Source organism: Oxyura jamaicensis, chromosome 1 (assembly GCF_011077185.1).
Source record: "Oxyura jamaicensis isolate SHBP4307 breed ruddy duck chromosome 1, BPBGC_Ojam_1.0, whole genome shotgun sequence".
Classification (NCBI taxonomy): Eukaryota; Metazoa; Chordata; class Aves; order Anseriformes; family Anatidae; genus Oxyura; species Oxyura jamaicensis.
The window spans coordinates 175,033,823-175,051,110 of NC_048893.1; the positions used below are offsets into that span (position 1 = coordinate 175,033,823).

Below are 17,288 nucleotides of genomic sequence, written 5' to 3' on the forward strand. Positions count from 1 at the left end.
ACATCTGCTTAAGTTGAAGTTCCCCACCTTATAAGACAATCAGCCCTCTATAGAACAAGACTCAATGTCTCCTTGAATGAATTTCCCACTACAGCCAGAAGAGTTCGGCCGAGCACTAAAGGATTTAGCCAGTCTGCAAAACAAGCTTCTACCTAGTAAGTGTTATTTTGTCAACGTTGAGATGGAGAGAATATTTATAAGGCTTACAACCTACAATTCTTACAAGGCAGAAGCTTCAGTTTCAGCCTTGTCAGCATATGTGCATACAGCAGTGATATAAACTAATTCAGAATTCACTTTAACTCTGGAACAAGCTATACATCTAAATAGCTCACATCTTTTGGGTAAGCGCAGTACTATTTTGCTCTATGTATAATACCTCTATAATGGAAATTACTACCACACTGCACAAACGTACGAGAAAATGTATTCCATTTCCCTGAAATGAACAGGTATTGATTCCATTTCAGAGATGGAAGACAATGCTGACCTCTGTTTCCAATGCAGATATTCAAAAGCCACAGTGACAAAAGGCAGATATAAAGCAAGTGATAGATATTCCTTACAAAAACCTTTCCTAAAGGTAAATTAAGTTCCTCCCGCAGTTTCCCAAATCACACAAACCACCCAGAAGATGCTTTACATAATACTTCAAATACTCCAACGTAACTATCTCAGAATTCGGAGAAAAATTCAACATGAAAATTTCCAACTAAATACAGTAACAACAAGAACCTTTCCTAGTTATTTGTAACGTATTTGATACACTAACATCAGAACTGAAATAATTCCGAACATAAATCTAACAAACACAAAAACAACTGTGTTTGCTGTAGTTGTCCATGTAACACAGCATATTATCTCTGAAAATAATAGTACAAGACACAAGGAAATAATAGAAGATATATTTTTATAAGCTGCCCATATATGAAGTTTCTTCCTAAATATATATAAAATAACCAGCAAAAGCTTTATCTCCAAACACAGAAAATATCTTCTCTTCTACTGCCTCAACATTTTTTGGAACCTATTCATGTTTTTGACGCTATCTTCCAGCAATCAGGTAGAATTGTCATATATAATGTAAATAGCATTTCCCCTCATTATTTTCAAATTTGCTATTGTTTCTACTGGGATAAAGTATGAATAAGACGCATCTAGTTTACATTCTCTCAACCATACGTTATATGCATTCACCACAACTCTTTTCTTCTCCTCTCCAGTCTCCTCCCCACCCCTTGCTCACTTGAAAAAGACCTTTGACTGTATTGTCTTGCATACAGGTAATCATAACCAAACAGCATTTCAAGTAAAACTGGACCATTAATTCCTACAGCATAATAGTGATATTTTTCTATTCCGTTTTTATATTACTGTGTGTTTTGTTTCTGCAACTGTGACTGTACTTTAAACAGATGGTTTCATTGAGCTGTCCACAATAACTTTTTTCTACTGTACGGTTTTGGTTACTTTTAAAATATTAATTTGTATATTTTTTGAATTAAATACTTCCTTCACTGTGCGTTATCTTGCACTTGCCAACACCATGTTTCATCTGCCATTGTACTGTTGAAAATCTTTTCCGCAGTCCCTATGGCATTCCTCTGACTTTATTAATCTCAGTTAGTATTCTCATATCTTCTGCAAAGTTTAGCATTTGGGATGTCCATCATTTTTTCCATTCTTAAAAAGTAGTATCTCTTTAGATGAAGCACGATAGCATTCTCTGTAACCTCATTTTAAATTAATCTAAAATTTTCCCATTAGCTGGCTTCTAAAACTGACGATATTATGCTTGTTATTCACCTATCTATTCCTCAAAAACTTTGTTTCAAAAGAAGCTAGTTAAGATTTCACTTATATCAGTTTTCTTTTAACCACTACTCTCTGTTCAAGTTTCAATGCTAGTAGATCAGCGAAGCACAAATTTTGACTGCAGGAACAGTGCTCTTTCTTCTTTATTTAAAAAGAAAAAGAAAAAAGAAAAAAAAACACAATTATGAATTTTTTCACGAAACAAGCTACCTTTCATTATTTCAAAATGAAATTAAGGCTTCTTATCCATTTCCTCAGTTATCCCAGAAGCTTTCGTAAGAGATGAAAACGTCAATCATTAGATCTCCACCATAACAGTAACTAATGATGGAGCAAGATTTCTGTAAGCAGTTCAGTTACTTCTGTCTTCTGTTCTTTTGGATATCCTGGTTCTTTGCAATGCAACTCTTGATGACTGTCCCTCTTCAACTATTTGTTCCAGAATATTTTCTTTGGATATCCCATATTTTCCACAGTTGCCTCCGTGCAATTAATACAAAAACCTCAGTGGTTTCCTCAGCCTTCTGTTTTATGAGACTGAAGCAGAGCAATTTTTTCTCTGCAGTGTGCTTATCCTGTAAATAACTCTTTAGTACTTTAACAGATGCTCTAGTTCTCCAGTTCCTTTTGACTCCTGTTTCCAGTTCTCCTTTATTTGGGGTATAGTTGTTTAAGAGTATTTTATTATTGCATGAATAGAACACTATAAAAAGCAGGGTTAACTAATCAAAAGCAAGAATTACATCAAAATTAGAGTTGTACCAGGAGAGAAGTTACAATATATTTTTAATAATGGTTGGAAAAAAACAAAAACACTTTTCCCACCAACCATGTACTTAGTAACTAAACAGTTTATTCAAACTATTAGAAAATAAAAGAAACACATTTAAGTAAAAGAAAAGACCGAAATTTTACACAAATTAACAGCAACTGAAAACATGATTGGAAGGTAAGCCATTCTGTTAATTTAATGATAGCAGCTGCTGTTGATTTATTTACACCTGACAGAAAAATTCATTTTACACAGCAAGTAGAAACAGATCCAGAGAAAAAAAAGAATGCTGTTAATACCTGCAGAAGAAAAACTGATTTTCCACAAAAATAAAAAAGGAAAAATTAACCATTATTCATAGGAAGTTAAGTCTTAAAAAACATGATGCAAGAACACACTGATGCTGATAACACAGGTGGCAGGATCACACTACCAACTCTGTCCCTATTTGCAACATCAGTGCAGAAATAGATAACACAATTTTAAAGTAAATTTTGATATTTGAGAGGGGTTAGGGTTGCAGAAAGATGCTTATGAAGTGAGGATGATGATAAATTAATTTGTTGCAAAATCCAAAAATGAGCAGTCGGGATGGCTAATGAATATGTGAGGAGGAAGATGAAATGGACCAGCACAACAATAACTGTGTTGTCTCATCAAAAGCAAATTTGAGATGAACAACTGAAGTCAGGATGCACATAAACAATAGATATGAATAAATGTCAAGGGGAAAAATAATGGATGATTCCAACAATGGTCAGTATACTTTCTTGGTAATATTAAAGAGTCTGCACTGTTATTAAATAGCTGTTCATCAGTATTTATGACATTTTAGTCTGTAGGACTTATAAAATCTCTGAGAATCAAAAGACCAAATAGTGCTATAAAATTCAAATTACAACTATTACGACACTTCATAATGAAATATGCCACATACTATGTACAAAATTATCAATTTGTTAAACATTTCAAGTATTACAGATCACCACAATCAGGTTTCTAGGTCACAGTGCCCAATTGCTACTGAGGGATTCTGGAGTTCTGCAAACTCCATTCTTACCCTAACAGGAGAGGACGATTCCTCTGTACTTCGTTTCTGTGGCTCAGCCTCAACGTCTTGACGTTTGTTCTTCATTCTTTCCCGAAGATCTCCAGTAGGCCTTTCTGGTGACCTGTATAATACAGAAACACGATATAACCAGTTCTATGGGATCATTTTTAAAGGAATGCAATCTTTTAACTATTTTTGTTATTAGTATAGACAGATCTAAACCTCCCACCAAATAAGTATTCAGTTCTAATGGGCCTAAGCATTCAAAGAAAAAAAACAAAACAAAACAACAAAAACCCAAAACTCTTTCAGAACATCAAGGAAGACTTGACTCTAAGAAGGAAGATTACTTGTGTGTATACATAGCACTATGTCATGGCTCAGTGACCACTCTAAATCAGCTTCAGCTGATCCTAGCCACAACAAATCCTCTTTTTCTGACCATCATGCAAATGCTTCACAATCATTCAGATCAAGTCTTCCTAGTTACCTTTAGCCTTCTCCATATGCTAAGCTGCACTGGTTTATATACATATTTAAATAAAAATATTGCAGTCAAACTACTGTAGACTAGCAGTTAGTCGCATAAAAACACAGCTCCAAATACAGAAGAAGTCCATAAGTGGAAATCTTCTGCCCTAGTTGCCATCCTCCCATGACCTTGGTCAGCCTGCTACACAAAGAATGGCTGTTGCAAGGCTGTGCATCAGAAATTGACTCTTGGAGGCCTCCTTCATTTTCCATCTTGCAATAACATAACTATTTCATTATTTAATTTTAAAACACTGGAATAACTAGACATAAAACTGGGTATCTTCTGGAAAATGTACTACTGTGATGTGGGAAGGGAGGGGAAACATCCTATACTACTACAAGGTATCTTTATAATTTCATCACCTCCTAGTACGGATTCAAAAGTTGATTTATCCCCTGTAGGTTAAAAGAGAACAACTCTTGAATTTAAACAAGTTACTACGAAAAAGGGACACAGAAGCTGCTTCGAATGATGTTTCGGTTCAAGAAAACAAGATTTCTCATCATATAAATCTGGCTTGAAACCAAATTTGGCACTTCTGTGATGGCTGTTAAATTTTAATTACAGATTCTTTTGTGAAATGGTTGTATGAAAGTACTGGATTGTACCCGTCAGTTTACACTAAAGGAAGAGTTAAAAATGCTACTTTAGTTGATTAAAAGAGTTCATCTAATATTTGGATAATGAAATTTGCATTTGCTTTTTTTTCTTCTTAAACTGAATTAGAGTTTCCATTTAGAAAGAGTTGTTTATTCCATCCTTCCTGTGTCACATAATATACAATAGGAAAAGTTTATTTCCCAGCTTAGGCATATTAAAATATTTAAATGAGTATTATTTCATTTTCAACCTGTGCACGTTTTGAACACAGTAATTTGTTTCTACTTCCTCCTTCACAATGCTACCTGTATTTAAGTTTTAAACAGTGTCACAATATTGTGTGCCTTAGTATATAAAAAGAAAAAGACCAGTGACTGCTCTCATTTTTAAATGCGTTTAATTTTTCATGAAACTGTAAATACAGGTCAATCTAGATCAGAAGAATGGTACAAAACAGTAGCGTTCTGCTTCTTTCAGCACTAACAAGGATCAAAAAAATGTCCAGCATATTAATATAAACAAGTTACCTGCCTTGCACACATGACTATATCATCTTTAAAGTATCTGGCTTTTGTAAAGGTAGAAAATTCAAGGTATTTTTTTTTCTCCCATCTTAGAAACATTTGTATGACCAAAATTCTCTGAGGCATTCCAAACCATCAGCTACCTCCACATGTAAACCAGCTTTCAATATTAAAGTGACAACTCAAAGCCTTAATTTTTAATAGTATTTCAGGTATGGCACAAAGGATCCAGATTTGTGAAACTGAAAATCAATTTAAAAGGGAAGGAGATTACAGATGGTGTATTTGTAATTATTCGTTCTCAAGAGGAGCAATTCTCAGGAAAACCTGGTAGCTGAAGGAGAAAGCAAATGAACGTAGTCCATGTATTTTCTAGACAGACATATAATACTGTGATATTTATTGAAGTTATAGGCTGGGGTGGAAAAAATAATGCAAACCATTTCACTTTCAATTAATTCCCTTTTCCAGTGTGGAAGGGAGGGAAGAACTTAGTTTATTGAAACCGTATTTAAATCTGCTTTAAGATTATGGAAGTCATCAAGAAATCACAGGAATGAAAAAAGCTACAGCTTCAGGGTTGTGTTGTGCTCGTTTTTGTTTGTTTGTTTTGTCTTACAGTTTTGGGAGAACACTGGAGCAAAGTCAAGGTAACCATCCAGTTGTTGCACACACGGGCCTCCTTCTCCCCAAGTATAGCATAAAAGCCAAAAATATCAAGTATTTGCCAAGTTTTCAAACTGATGTTATTGAAGAAATAATTACTCATGAAGCCGTGACTGTTTTCAGATACTTTGGCTTATGCACAGAAAAACAAGCTGGTCTACTAACTAACTTTCCCTTCAGGTGTACTTCAATTTTTGTTTTTTAAAAATGGCCTACTGATACACTTGCTTTTTTTCCTCCCTTTGAAAAGGGGCCTTTGGTTATTCCAGGTAATGCATGCTGCTGAATTTCAGGAAAAAGAATACACAATTTTAATTCCACAGTTTAAGTTCGTAAGCTTATATTCTAACTGGTAGAACCTTCTACACAAAAGGCTGCACAGTATTATCACTGTACAATGAAAGAAGAAAACTAAATGAAAAAAAAAAAAAAAAACCTTTAATGAATTTAACATTTTGGGTGGGACCCATATTTTAAGTATGTCCAAAAATGCTGAATTTCACCATTTCACATTCTCAGCAGAGCAGTTAAGTGGTTTTAAACAGCGTTACTTCCTGCCACAGTTCAACTCTCCGGGTGAAGCAGCTTGGTTAGGAAATGCACATTTAAACAGCACCTCCCTTTGCTTCTATATCTATTTTCCAACACCGGGAGACGTCTGCTAGCAGCAGGCACACATTACAATACACCTCTCAGAGAATTTGTGTGCACATGAGTGTGTATAGGCAGATTAGTGTTTAATGTACATATAACTGAATGCTCATGCGGCACTGTCCTGGTTTCAGTTTCCTGTGCAACAGTATTTGTACTTTTTAAGATTCATACATTCTTACCTACTACTGTTGCTTGTTTCTTTTTTAAACCCTGTGTAGGGATCCAGAATTAAGAGGTTCAGGCAAGAGACAGGTGCTGCAATGGCACAGAACCTGACAATAATATAAGATGGATGGGATAGCAGCCAAGCAGCTAACCAACAATCCATGGGCAGAGCATGAGAGCAAAATTCCTCGTGGGACAGTATGTTTACACACAGCTCTTCCTTTATTAGCTGCTTCTTCTTTCAGATGCCTGGAAGGGCAGGTCTATTAGTGGATTCTAAATATGCTTATCAGCAAAGCTTTACGTGTGAAAACATGCTAGTTGTTTTAAACAGAAGGATAAAAACTCCTGATGTGAGAAGCAGCATTAATGCTGAAACAGTTATATGCGCACTACCTTTAGAAGGCTTTTTCACATTTTAGAGTCAAGTTTTCTTATTGTCTGGTGATGTTCTGAACCACGGGAGGAATTATGGTCAGAAAAAAAACATTAACAATGAGACTTCGTTCAGACAGGTATGAAATAGGAGGAGCACGGAAGGGAGTAAGATGTGCTGTGTCCTACCAAACTGCCTGCAAAGCAGACAAAAGACTGCCAGCAGTGAACGCTGAACACATGTGTAGCCACACCACCAGCATGTCCCAGACACTTGAACAGGAATTACTGCTTAAACTGAACTGGTGTGGAATCAGCATTAGTTTGACTTGCACAAAGCCAATAAAATTACATTTAGAATACCTAAATACATTTGTAAAAATTTCTTGTGTTACATAGCATAAAAATAACCAAACTTCTATTATGCAAGTAAAACAGCTTTTTCTGTGCCTAGCCAAGAGCTCTCAGTAGAATCCTCTCAAAACAAGCGTGCTTTTTTCATTTGTCTGTTTTAGTAGATGTGCTTGACCCCCCTTGTTTTTTTAATCTATTTTTTTCCTTTATGATCATCTTTATTAAAATGTTGAACATATCAGGCAAATGAGCAGCAAGATCCATCCTTTGACTTTTTTAGTACAGTCCTAACAGGAAGAAAAAGTTAGTAGTAAGTAAATCAGCGTTGTTCTTAAGTGTTAGTGGTGACAGTACAGCAGAAACAAAGCTTTAGTCATTAAAAGAAACCTGACTTCTCTTCAAATGACCAAGCAGAACCACAAACCGTGTGTTCCAAACACTGAAAGCAAGGAGAGAGCAGCATGCTACATTTCAGTTTTTTTTAATTTAATCTCTATTAATAAATCACTCCTTTTTTTCCCCCATTTGGAACATTCAGCACAGAACAGAGTAAGATCTTCAACGCACCGAAATAAACATCAAGCTTAGTGATGTATTTCGTATCCCAGAGGCTACCACGTTAGAAGATCAAACAAGCAAAGTCAAGACCATCCTGAGAGTGTGGCACAAGAGCAGGAAAGAGAACATCAAGCCAACCTTCCCGTTTGACCTTCACGGAGTTGCTTTATTTACATTTTGATGCTTCAGTGCGCCCATCCATAATCTATAGGTAACATTGACATCACTGTAGCACCAGGAAACACAGCACAGTTTTTGCACGGTTCCCCTTTCTATGAAGGCTTCATACTCTAGAAATGACTTTTTTTTGTCCTTTATAAAATGACTAGTACAAACTTACTGCTACATTTAGTTTCAGTTGACAAGTACGGTGTTACACCATACATAGGACAGTGGGAAAAAACGCATTTTAAAATGAGAGTAACGTGGGAGTAACAGTAAAAATTCTGTTTTCTTAAAAAAAAAAAAAGTAGTAACTTTTAGAATCTCTTCTTTTGATATAGCTAACTAAGTTACAATGCTATGTTTTGAAGAGAAGTGTTTTCTCACAGCTAGAAAGGTTACACACCTTACTCATCAAACAGTACAGTGAAGGCTGAAGGGCTACAAGTATGCGATTACTGCTGTAAGTAGTTACAGAACAATATTTTAGTAGAGGACAGAAAGGTGTATCAGAAGCTGCAGTGGTACTTGATTTCCCTATTTCAAGTAACTTAAGGAATTAATCTGCATCCAGTGGACTCTCTTTTAAAGTTACATTAAAGTTACTCCCCAAAATCCTGGGAAAACCCACTGAAGGTTGCCAAATCAACTGTTCTGAGCAGCTTCGCAATACAAGTGGTTATTGATAAAACACACCATTAGGCACACCACAGCATTTCATTATTAAAAAAAAAAAACACACAAAAGAACAGAAGACATAGTTGCAAAAGCTATTTTCCTACAGCATGTGAAGAATTCAAAGTGAGTTCTTGATTTACCTTCTATAACTGCTGCTATAGCCTTTACCTCGTGGTGAAGGGCCATGTACGAATCTACATGTGTTCCCATAGAGGCAGTTGCCAGTCTTCAGCCAGTTACGGCACTGTGTCTAAGAGACAGACATCACTGGGTGAATTTCACACTCATTTCTGGAAATACCATTGGTGTGAGTGTGGCAGAACAAACAAATGACTCCACATTAACTCCCATTTATCTTTAATTTCTGTCCACCAGTAATATAACTCAAAAAAAAAAAAAGATCAACAACGAGAATCAGGTCTGGCAGAGAAAAAATTAGGTTGGTGGAAACAGTATTAAAATGTACAGTGCTACTGCTCCTGTCCAGAAGCTGGGACAACACACGTTATTTGAAAACTCCAGTATTAGTAATCTGAACATCCATGAGTTAAGGAGTTCTTTTCACCTTTACTGACACCTGTGACATCTGAGTATTTGGCACTTGTGAGCTATGCTTTCCCACCATCTAAATCCTGGAAAAGAAGATGCTGGGGTGGGGAGGAAAAGAAGAATGCTTTCACAACTCACCTCTGCAGTACTTCCAGTGCTGGGTCCAAGCCTTTCAAACACACTGGGTCTTCGGGATGTGCTATCGGATATGGTCTTGGTATTTTCCACTGTGACCTTCCTTCTAATTTTTGACATTTTGTACTACTTCAACCAAAAAAAAAAAGCAAAACTGTAAAATCCTTCAGTCTGGGGCTATTGACACTGAACTCACATGAATAAAATAGTATGATACGCGTTGCAAGAGTTGCTGCAGAGGTGATGAAGAAAGAAACAGAAGTCATAAATGAGTGAAATGTATTTAATTACAAGGAATGTCTCTGATTCAAACTAGTCAGCAGAACACCAGTAATGATCATTTTTCACTTTATTTTATGACCTGCTTTGGATTCTTCAGCTTCCCTTTGGGAAAGATCATATAACATTATTCATTTAGGTAGCAAACAATACACAGTACAGATGCTTTCCTTGATCATGTATTTTTCTGCATTAATTCAAGTGACTTCAAGTGAAAACAACTTTTAACACTACTTCACCAACCTCTCAGAAGGATTCCAACTACTAAAATTGGCTCCCATTTTCAGAAACATGTCTGAAAATGAGAGTTCCTTTTTCTTCCTTCAGTTATGCATGACAGCCTATTGAAAACCACCTTGACATCATCCACACTCTTTATTTCTTACCGGTTTATATCATTCAACTATTTGGAACTACCCGAGTATATTAAAAAAAAAAACAGCAATACAACTCTTAGGCTTCCCAAGAAGTAACTAAGTTTAATTAAATAATAATTTAAAAAAAGGCAGATTTTGAAGCAAATACAGCATACATTTGACAAAAAAAGAAGTCACAATTTATCTTACCTGGGACAAAAAGGAGTTATAGAAAACAGGAGGAAAACAATATAAAAATAAAGCATGATACTGGGCAATAGTGATGGGTTACTGAAAAAGGACAAGATGGGCTCCAGGATCTATTGTGCATTCTTTAAGTGTTATCAACTTGCACAGAAATAAAACAAATTTGGGAAAGTCTGCCAGTAGCAGGACAATTTACATGCAGCTCCAAAAGCCACCTCTTTGTTACACAGCCAAACGCTACCATTCTGGAGCTCATTAGTCAATGTAACACGATTAGCTCAACACCGACCTGCTGCCCTTCTGCTCTCTTCCGCCCCATCCACGTGTTACTGTGTTCAGTACAAACACTTGAGCTAATTTCATATACCCAAACAAGAGCCACAAATGACAAAAAGCTCATCCATACAATCAGAATACATATTTCAGCTAGCCCCCACCACACTGGGTTAGTACCAAATGCCACTCATCTGACCAGCAGTACGTTCCCATAGCATTCAGACTGTAAGCTTCCATTCTACAGCAAAAAAAGTAGTGAGGTATAAACGTGTACAACTGCATACAAAATGTAACGCTGCTGTACCTACATTTTACAGTTGAAAGTTTGATAATACCTGCTTATTTTCCTTGTAGGTTGGTGAAATTTCTGAATCCTACTGTTATTTTGGTGGTGAGACCTCCCTAGAAGCTGCCATCTGTGCACTTTCTACAAAGAAAACTCTGCTGAAGTTCTTGCTAAGTACTTTAGCTCATTTATAAACAACAGAAGAAAGCTTATGCTATGTATTTGTGAGATTTCTCAGCTCTAGTGACTAACTCTAAGCCTTGGATTATCTGAAGAATTGTATCTCCCAAGTAGGGTTGACGTAACCTAAACTTTAACCAAGATGCTCAGAGGGCAAAAAGTTAACCATGTGGTGTATACCAGACATTAAAAACAATGGTTAACATTCATTAGTGCTCTTGAGGATGGAAGCAGACAGTGAAACAGTAGAATTTGCCAGTAGAAGGAAATTATTTGTGTTAGTAAAAACTGTGGAGATTTCCAGAGAGATCTAATTGAGTTAGGAAATCGAGTAATACAACAGCAGATGAAATGCAAATAAATATAATGTAATGCACACAAGAAGAAATGATTTTATCTAAATACTTGATGAGTTCAAATTAGTCCAGTCTTCTGAGAAAAACAATTAGGAGTCATTGTGGACAGCTCAATGTGCAGCAGTAGTTATAAGTCTGACAGGATAAACCATTAAAGTTAGAAAGCAAAACAATACCACAACTAATCTAGCTAAGCACCCTTCCGTTTCAGGATTGTTCCCCACTGTATTTTAGCAAAAAACCCGCTCAATTTGTAAAGTTCCATGCAGCTACACCCTTCAGAGGATACAAAAATATACTGACATATGCAGAAGCATTTTTATTAAGACGATCACATACCAAATACTGAATTTGGTTTAAACGGTTACGGTAAAAAGAGCCATATCTGAAACAAAAAAAGGTTAGAAGAACGGCACTGGCAATGGCAAAGGGGGAGGGAGGGTTCAACACATGAAAGACAGATAAAATGAGTGCACCTAATACATAAGTACAGCACAGTGACATGACAGCCGTATACGGATGTGAAAAAATTACAAACATTTGGCCTCCTATTTTGAACGTCCTTTCATTTCCAAGAAAAACAGAGGCAAAAGATATAGACATGTTTCTTAAAATGTTACCCTTTACCCAGGAACTAGTACCTTCTTGGAATTCACCTCAATAGGAAATTATGATGATGACTAGGCTTAAAAGGGTAATTATAAACACGGAGAGGATTAGGAGGGCAATATAATAACTGAACAGATTGTTTCATTCCATCTACCAACTTCCCTGTATTTGGGCTGATAATTACTTACAAGGAAATCAAGAGAACACCATCCAACCCTGAATCTTCTAAAGTTTGGGAGAAGGAAAAAAATAAGGGGGAAAAAGCTGCTTTTAAGTAAAATAAAAACTTGGAATGTGAAAATAAAAACCAGGTAACATTCTGTCAGTCCTTAGTTCTGTCCCACACCCACTAGTTTAGTATTAAAAACAGATACTTTGTTAACAGAAGATATATTTCATGATAAACTATTTCAAGCAAAGGAAAACAACATGCTGGGACTGGGCAGCTCATGACTTTCTGTATGCACAGGTTATCACCCAAGGGCCTCACTCCTGCCACCAGAACCGCACGATGAGACTTCACTTGTAAGAGAATATACCTGTTCTACAGGCTGCAGGATTAGAGTCCAGGCATGTTATCCAGAGACAAATCGAGGAATATTCACACACTGCACACACATCACACTTGAGAGACTGTATTTGAATATACAGTCACTCCCATTTTCACTCTCCAAAAGACCGAGCAAGTCAGATAAACAAAGAGACTATTAAAACAATGCTGCATTTGAAATTTTAGATGAAAAGTGGTGGCTTTGTATTACTGGCAAGTATAGAAATGAAGAAATATTCCCCTTGCTTATAGAGAGCATTGTGAGGGGAAAGGACCAGAAAATTTAAGTGAAATTTTTCACTTCCAATTTTTTCAGGTGACAAGTTAACAGATAAACAAGTATAATTCAACATCCAATAAAAAAAAAAAACATAACTTGCTCAGTTCTTCCACGTTTTCATCTTACACTGCTTTACCCTTCTTGATCACGATCCTGTAATTCCTCCCACTCTCATGGCTCCTTTCCATCCAGCTCCTGTGCCTGAACTACTGTCACCTTACCAAACACTCACGGGATCAGACAACACTGAGCATCAGTGCAGACTGGGCCTCAAGCGTTCAGATTTCCCGTTCAATATTTCAAATGCTTACAACAACGATTATTGTTTTTTCCAAGTAAAACTTGCATACTTTTCTATTTCAGGTACACAGCAGTGTATTGCTGAATCTACTTAGGGCTTTGGAAGTGTCTGCAACTTCTGGAACAGCTTCCTTCTACTAACAAATCTAATAGTCCTGTAATAGGAAGGGTAAGACACTAGGGAAATCAACTTTATACTCATAAATCAAATTCTAGAGCTATGATTTTAACTGTAGAAACTATACAGCATTATTACTTTTCCATACATGAATAACATCTGCAGGAATCTTTCATCATAAATCAGAAATATTTTAACACTATGATAACTTGTTTAATTATAGATAAACCTGTGTTATTCTTTAATGCAGTAACTTTGCCACAGTGGGAGTCAACCCGTTAACGACACTATCTATACTACAATTTGAAGTGAAATATACCTCAGGGTGTTACTTTATGAATAAATCTAAAATGTAGACAGATTTGAGAATACCTACGGGCACTAACCAAGTAACTGAAATCCATGAAACGTGATATGATTGACACAATATTCGTTGAAATTCTGCATTTTTGTTATCAGTATTGCTACATTTTGGGGTCAAGCACGCTTAACATTTTTCTTCAATAGAAGTATGATATTACATAAGCCACAATCAAGTGAAACACATCTGAAACATCTGCTTTTTTCCCCGACAGGAAAACCTAATCCAGTCCTCTGCAAAAACCAATGCTGCTTCTAGAAGTAGACTAGTAACTGAGACATAACAGAAATCAACAAAAGCAAAGTTCACAAAACTCTGTAAAGAGATGAAATCTCTTTAAGAAGTCCAAAACACGACTAGCAAGTATGCATGCATACGTGCACACCACACACGGGCTAAACATTATGTCACTTACAAATATCCTACCTGCAAAATGATAAATAATATTTCATTTAAAATAACAATCAACATTTAAAAGTTAAAATCTAATACGACTTCAGACACAAACCAATTAAAACTCTAGGATAAACTAAATTATTGATAACCGCTGATGACTAAATAACAGCTTGCAAAGAGGAAAGGGGCAGAACTCCCCTATCTTTTTTTCCAAATGAAGAGATTTGAGCTGAAAGGGTTTTGCTCCTAATTACAGTGTTAATATTTCTATGACACGATACTAATCGAACAGTGATATCTGAAGGAGCTCCACAGTTTCACTACCTAAAAACAGTGTTAAAAATAGTAAAGCATGTAGTTTACCAACTTGCTAAAAACCCGTCAGATACTAGCTGTACTTTTACGGGATGTCAGTCTAGCGATCTTCAACCCACACAGAGAAGTCTGCTTGACAGAAGACTCAAAATTATTCCAAGCTTGCTTTTACAGCCCCACGCTGCCAACCCATCACCCTGTTAACTTGCAGCTACCCCTCTAATTTAACACATGGCATTTCTCCACTGGGAACGATGAGGAGCTGACAATTGTTTCCACCAGCATAAAACCTTGGTTGGCATCCTACATGTAAAAAAAGAATCAGGCCCTAGGATGACAGAAGAAGGTCTGCAGTGTTTTGTATCTTGCCTAATGAAGTCCTTATGCTAAAATATGATGTTTTACCAGAGTAAAGAGACAGTCTGCACAGCCTGGCGTGGGTAGATGCAAGCTGGCTCAGCCCTTACAAGCTGGATATGTTATCTGTGACCTGGATAGCCACATTATGGGGCTGGGCCAGGGGGACACTCCAGCATACACACTGCTAAGCAGGGCTTGCTACTGAGGGCACAGCCACCCGCTAATCCACCTGTGTAACCCGCAGACAGGCCCTGACGGCAGGATGAGCCCGCCTGCCGAGAGGCACCGCGTTCAGCCCCTACGAAAAGGCCCTGCGAGGCTGCCAGCCCCTGCCTGCCACTGCCTGCTCTTCCCCCAGCCCCGCACCAGGCCCGCAGGGAGGCGATGGCTGAGGGAGAGGCCGGCGGAGGAGCCGGGGGCGAGGCCCCAAACGGGTCGCGCCCGACCCTGCTCGAGCCGCGGAAATGGCGACCCTTTCACTTCAGAAACCCTTTCGCTGCCAGGAAAGCGGGAGGAGAGCCCCGCCGAAGGCCAAAACAAACCATAAAAGCGAAAAAGAAAATAATTAAAAAAAAAAAAATTAACCACACAAAACAGCCAAAGGCCGAGCAGGCGGGAGGCTCAACGGGGCAGCACCCACCCGCTGCGGGCCGGCCCCGTTCCCCCCTGGGGCTCCCCCCCGGGGCTGGGGCGGGTGGCGGAGGGTGGTGGTGTCGTCCGTTCCCCCCCCTACCGGCTCTGACCCCTCCCGGCCCGGCCGCACTCACCTGCTCCTTCCGCTGCCGCGCCGCTCCCCGCCGCCTCCTCCGCCGCCGCCCGGGGCGGAGAGGGTGGGAGGGGGCGAGGGGGGAGTCCGTCCTCCCGGGCCTGAGCGCGGAGCGACACGGAGAGGAAGGCGGGGAGCGCCAGCCGCTCCCGCAGCCCCACGGCGCCCACCGCCGCCCGGCCGCCCAGCCTCAGGGCCGCTGGGAAAGCGGCACGGTCCGGCCCGGCCCGGCACGGCTCGGCTCGGCTCGGCACGGCTCGGCCCTCCCCTCCCGGCGGCCCCTGCGCCGTGATGGCGGCGGGCGGCGGGGGAGGGAGAGCGGGGGGCGGCGCCGCCATGTTGGGGAGGGGAGGGAGCGCGCAGCGCGCTGTGGGGATCTCTGCTTCTCGCTGGGTTGATGTGGGGGTTTGCGGGGTCTGCCCGTGCTGAGGTCCTGCTCGGGAGCAGGCTTGCCATCCCAAGCAGGGTAGAACCTCCTCCCCGCTCTCTGGGCTCGCAGGTCTGCATAAAATTAGGCACTCGCCCACCATCACTTTGCTGGATTGGTCTTCTGCACACCTTAAGCCTGTCTTGGGGATGTTACTGCATTCGTACGGGCATTCCCACAGTACAGGAGAGACCTGGACGTAGAACCACAGAACCATTAAGGTTGGAAAAGACCTCCATGATCGTCTGGTCCAACAATCCCCCTACCACCAATATCACCCACTAAACCATGTCCCTAAGCACCACGTCCAACCTTTCCTTGAACACCCCCAGGGACAGTGACGCCACCCCCTCCCTGGGCAACCCCTCCCAGTGCCTGACTGCTCTTTCTGAGAAGAAATGTCTCCTCATTTCCAACCTGAACCTCCCCTGGCACAACTTGAGGCCATTCCCTCTAGTCCTATCACTGGTTACCTGTGAGAAGAGGCCAACCCCCAGCTCCCCACACCTTTCAGGCAGTTGTAGAGAGCAATGAGGTCTCCCCTGAGCCTCCTCCAAACTAAACAACCCCAGCTCCCCCAGCCATTCCTCACAGGACTTGTGTTCCAGGCCATGCAGCAGCCTCATACCCCTTCTCTGGACACGCTGCAGGGCCTCCACTCTTCAGACACAAGGCGTGTACAAATTCTGTAACTCGTTTCAAAAGCTTTGTTTTATGAAAGGTCAGAGAACCGTGTTTGATGAGAGGTTTACCAGAGCAAGTAAGTCTTTGTTGTATTGCTCCTCGCTGGGAGACCACTGTAGAGGAGTTAGTGATCCAGGTTAACCCGAGGAGGCCCAGTGTTGCGGTGTGCTGTGCTGCACATTTGGCATGACCTCCAGGTCTCCGTGGTGCTGCACCAACCGTTGGCCGCAGGATAAATGAACTTCACCAACTAATTGCAGTGGAGGAGCCTGCAGGCAGCTCCCACTTGGTATCAGTGATGAGGTTGTCTGTGTGTCCTTGGCTTTATCTAAAAGTGCAGCAAGAAGTTCTCATGTGAACATCCTTTCAGTTCGGCAGTAGAAGTGATGAATAGAGTTGTTTTCTAGTAAGAAAATCCTGTAATAGCTCAAATGACCAAATGGAGGAATCTCTTCCGTAGGTAGGGTCAGCCCTGCATGCTGCATATGGATCAGAGGCCCATGTGATGCTACAGCACCTGAGGTTCCAACCAGCTAAAGGGATGTAAAATTATCGATACAGTTTTCCCCTTGCAGTGCTAGCACTAATA

At 39.6% G+C, this 17,288-nt stretch overlaps 1 protein-coding gene across 4 annotated transcripts in view; it reads right to left on the reverse strand.

Moving 5' to 3' along the window:
- The window catches only part of ZC3H13 (zinc finger CCCH-type containing 13), a 49,132-nt gene extending 33,274 nt beyond the window's left edge, over positions 1-15,858 (reverse strand). For 2 of the 4 annotated variants that reach the window (XM_035322780.1, XM_035322770.1), the window contains exons 1-4: positions 15,590-15,858; positions 9,597-9,722; positions 9,050-9,159; positions 3,648-3,759 (exon numbers count right to left, since the gene is read on the reverse strand). In XM_035322780.1, coding sequence (XP_035178671.1) covers positions 3,648-3,759; positions 9,050-9,159; positions 9,597-9,713 — 339 coding nt within the window. In that variant the 5' untranslated portion in view covers positions 9,714-9,722; positions 15,590-15,858. The remainder of the gene's footprint in view (positions 1-3,647; positions 3,760-9,049; positions 9,160-9,596; positions 9,723-15,589) is intronic. The other 2 variants (XM_035322778.1, XM_035322788.1) reach the window with 2 other exon arrangements.
- Between the last annotated feature and the right edge of the window lie 1,430 nt (positions 15,859-17,288).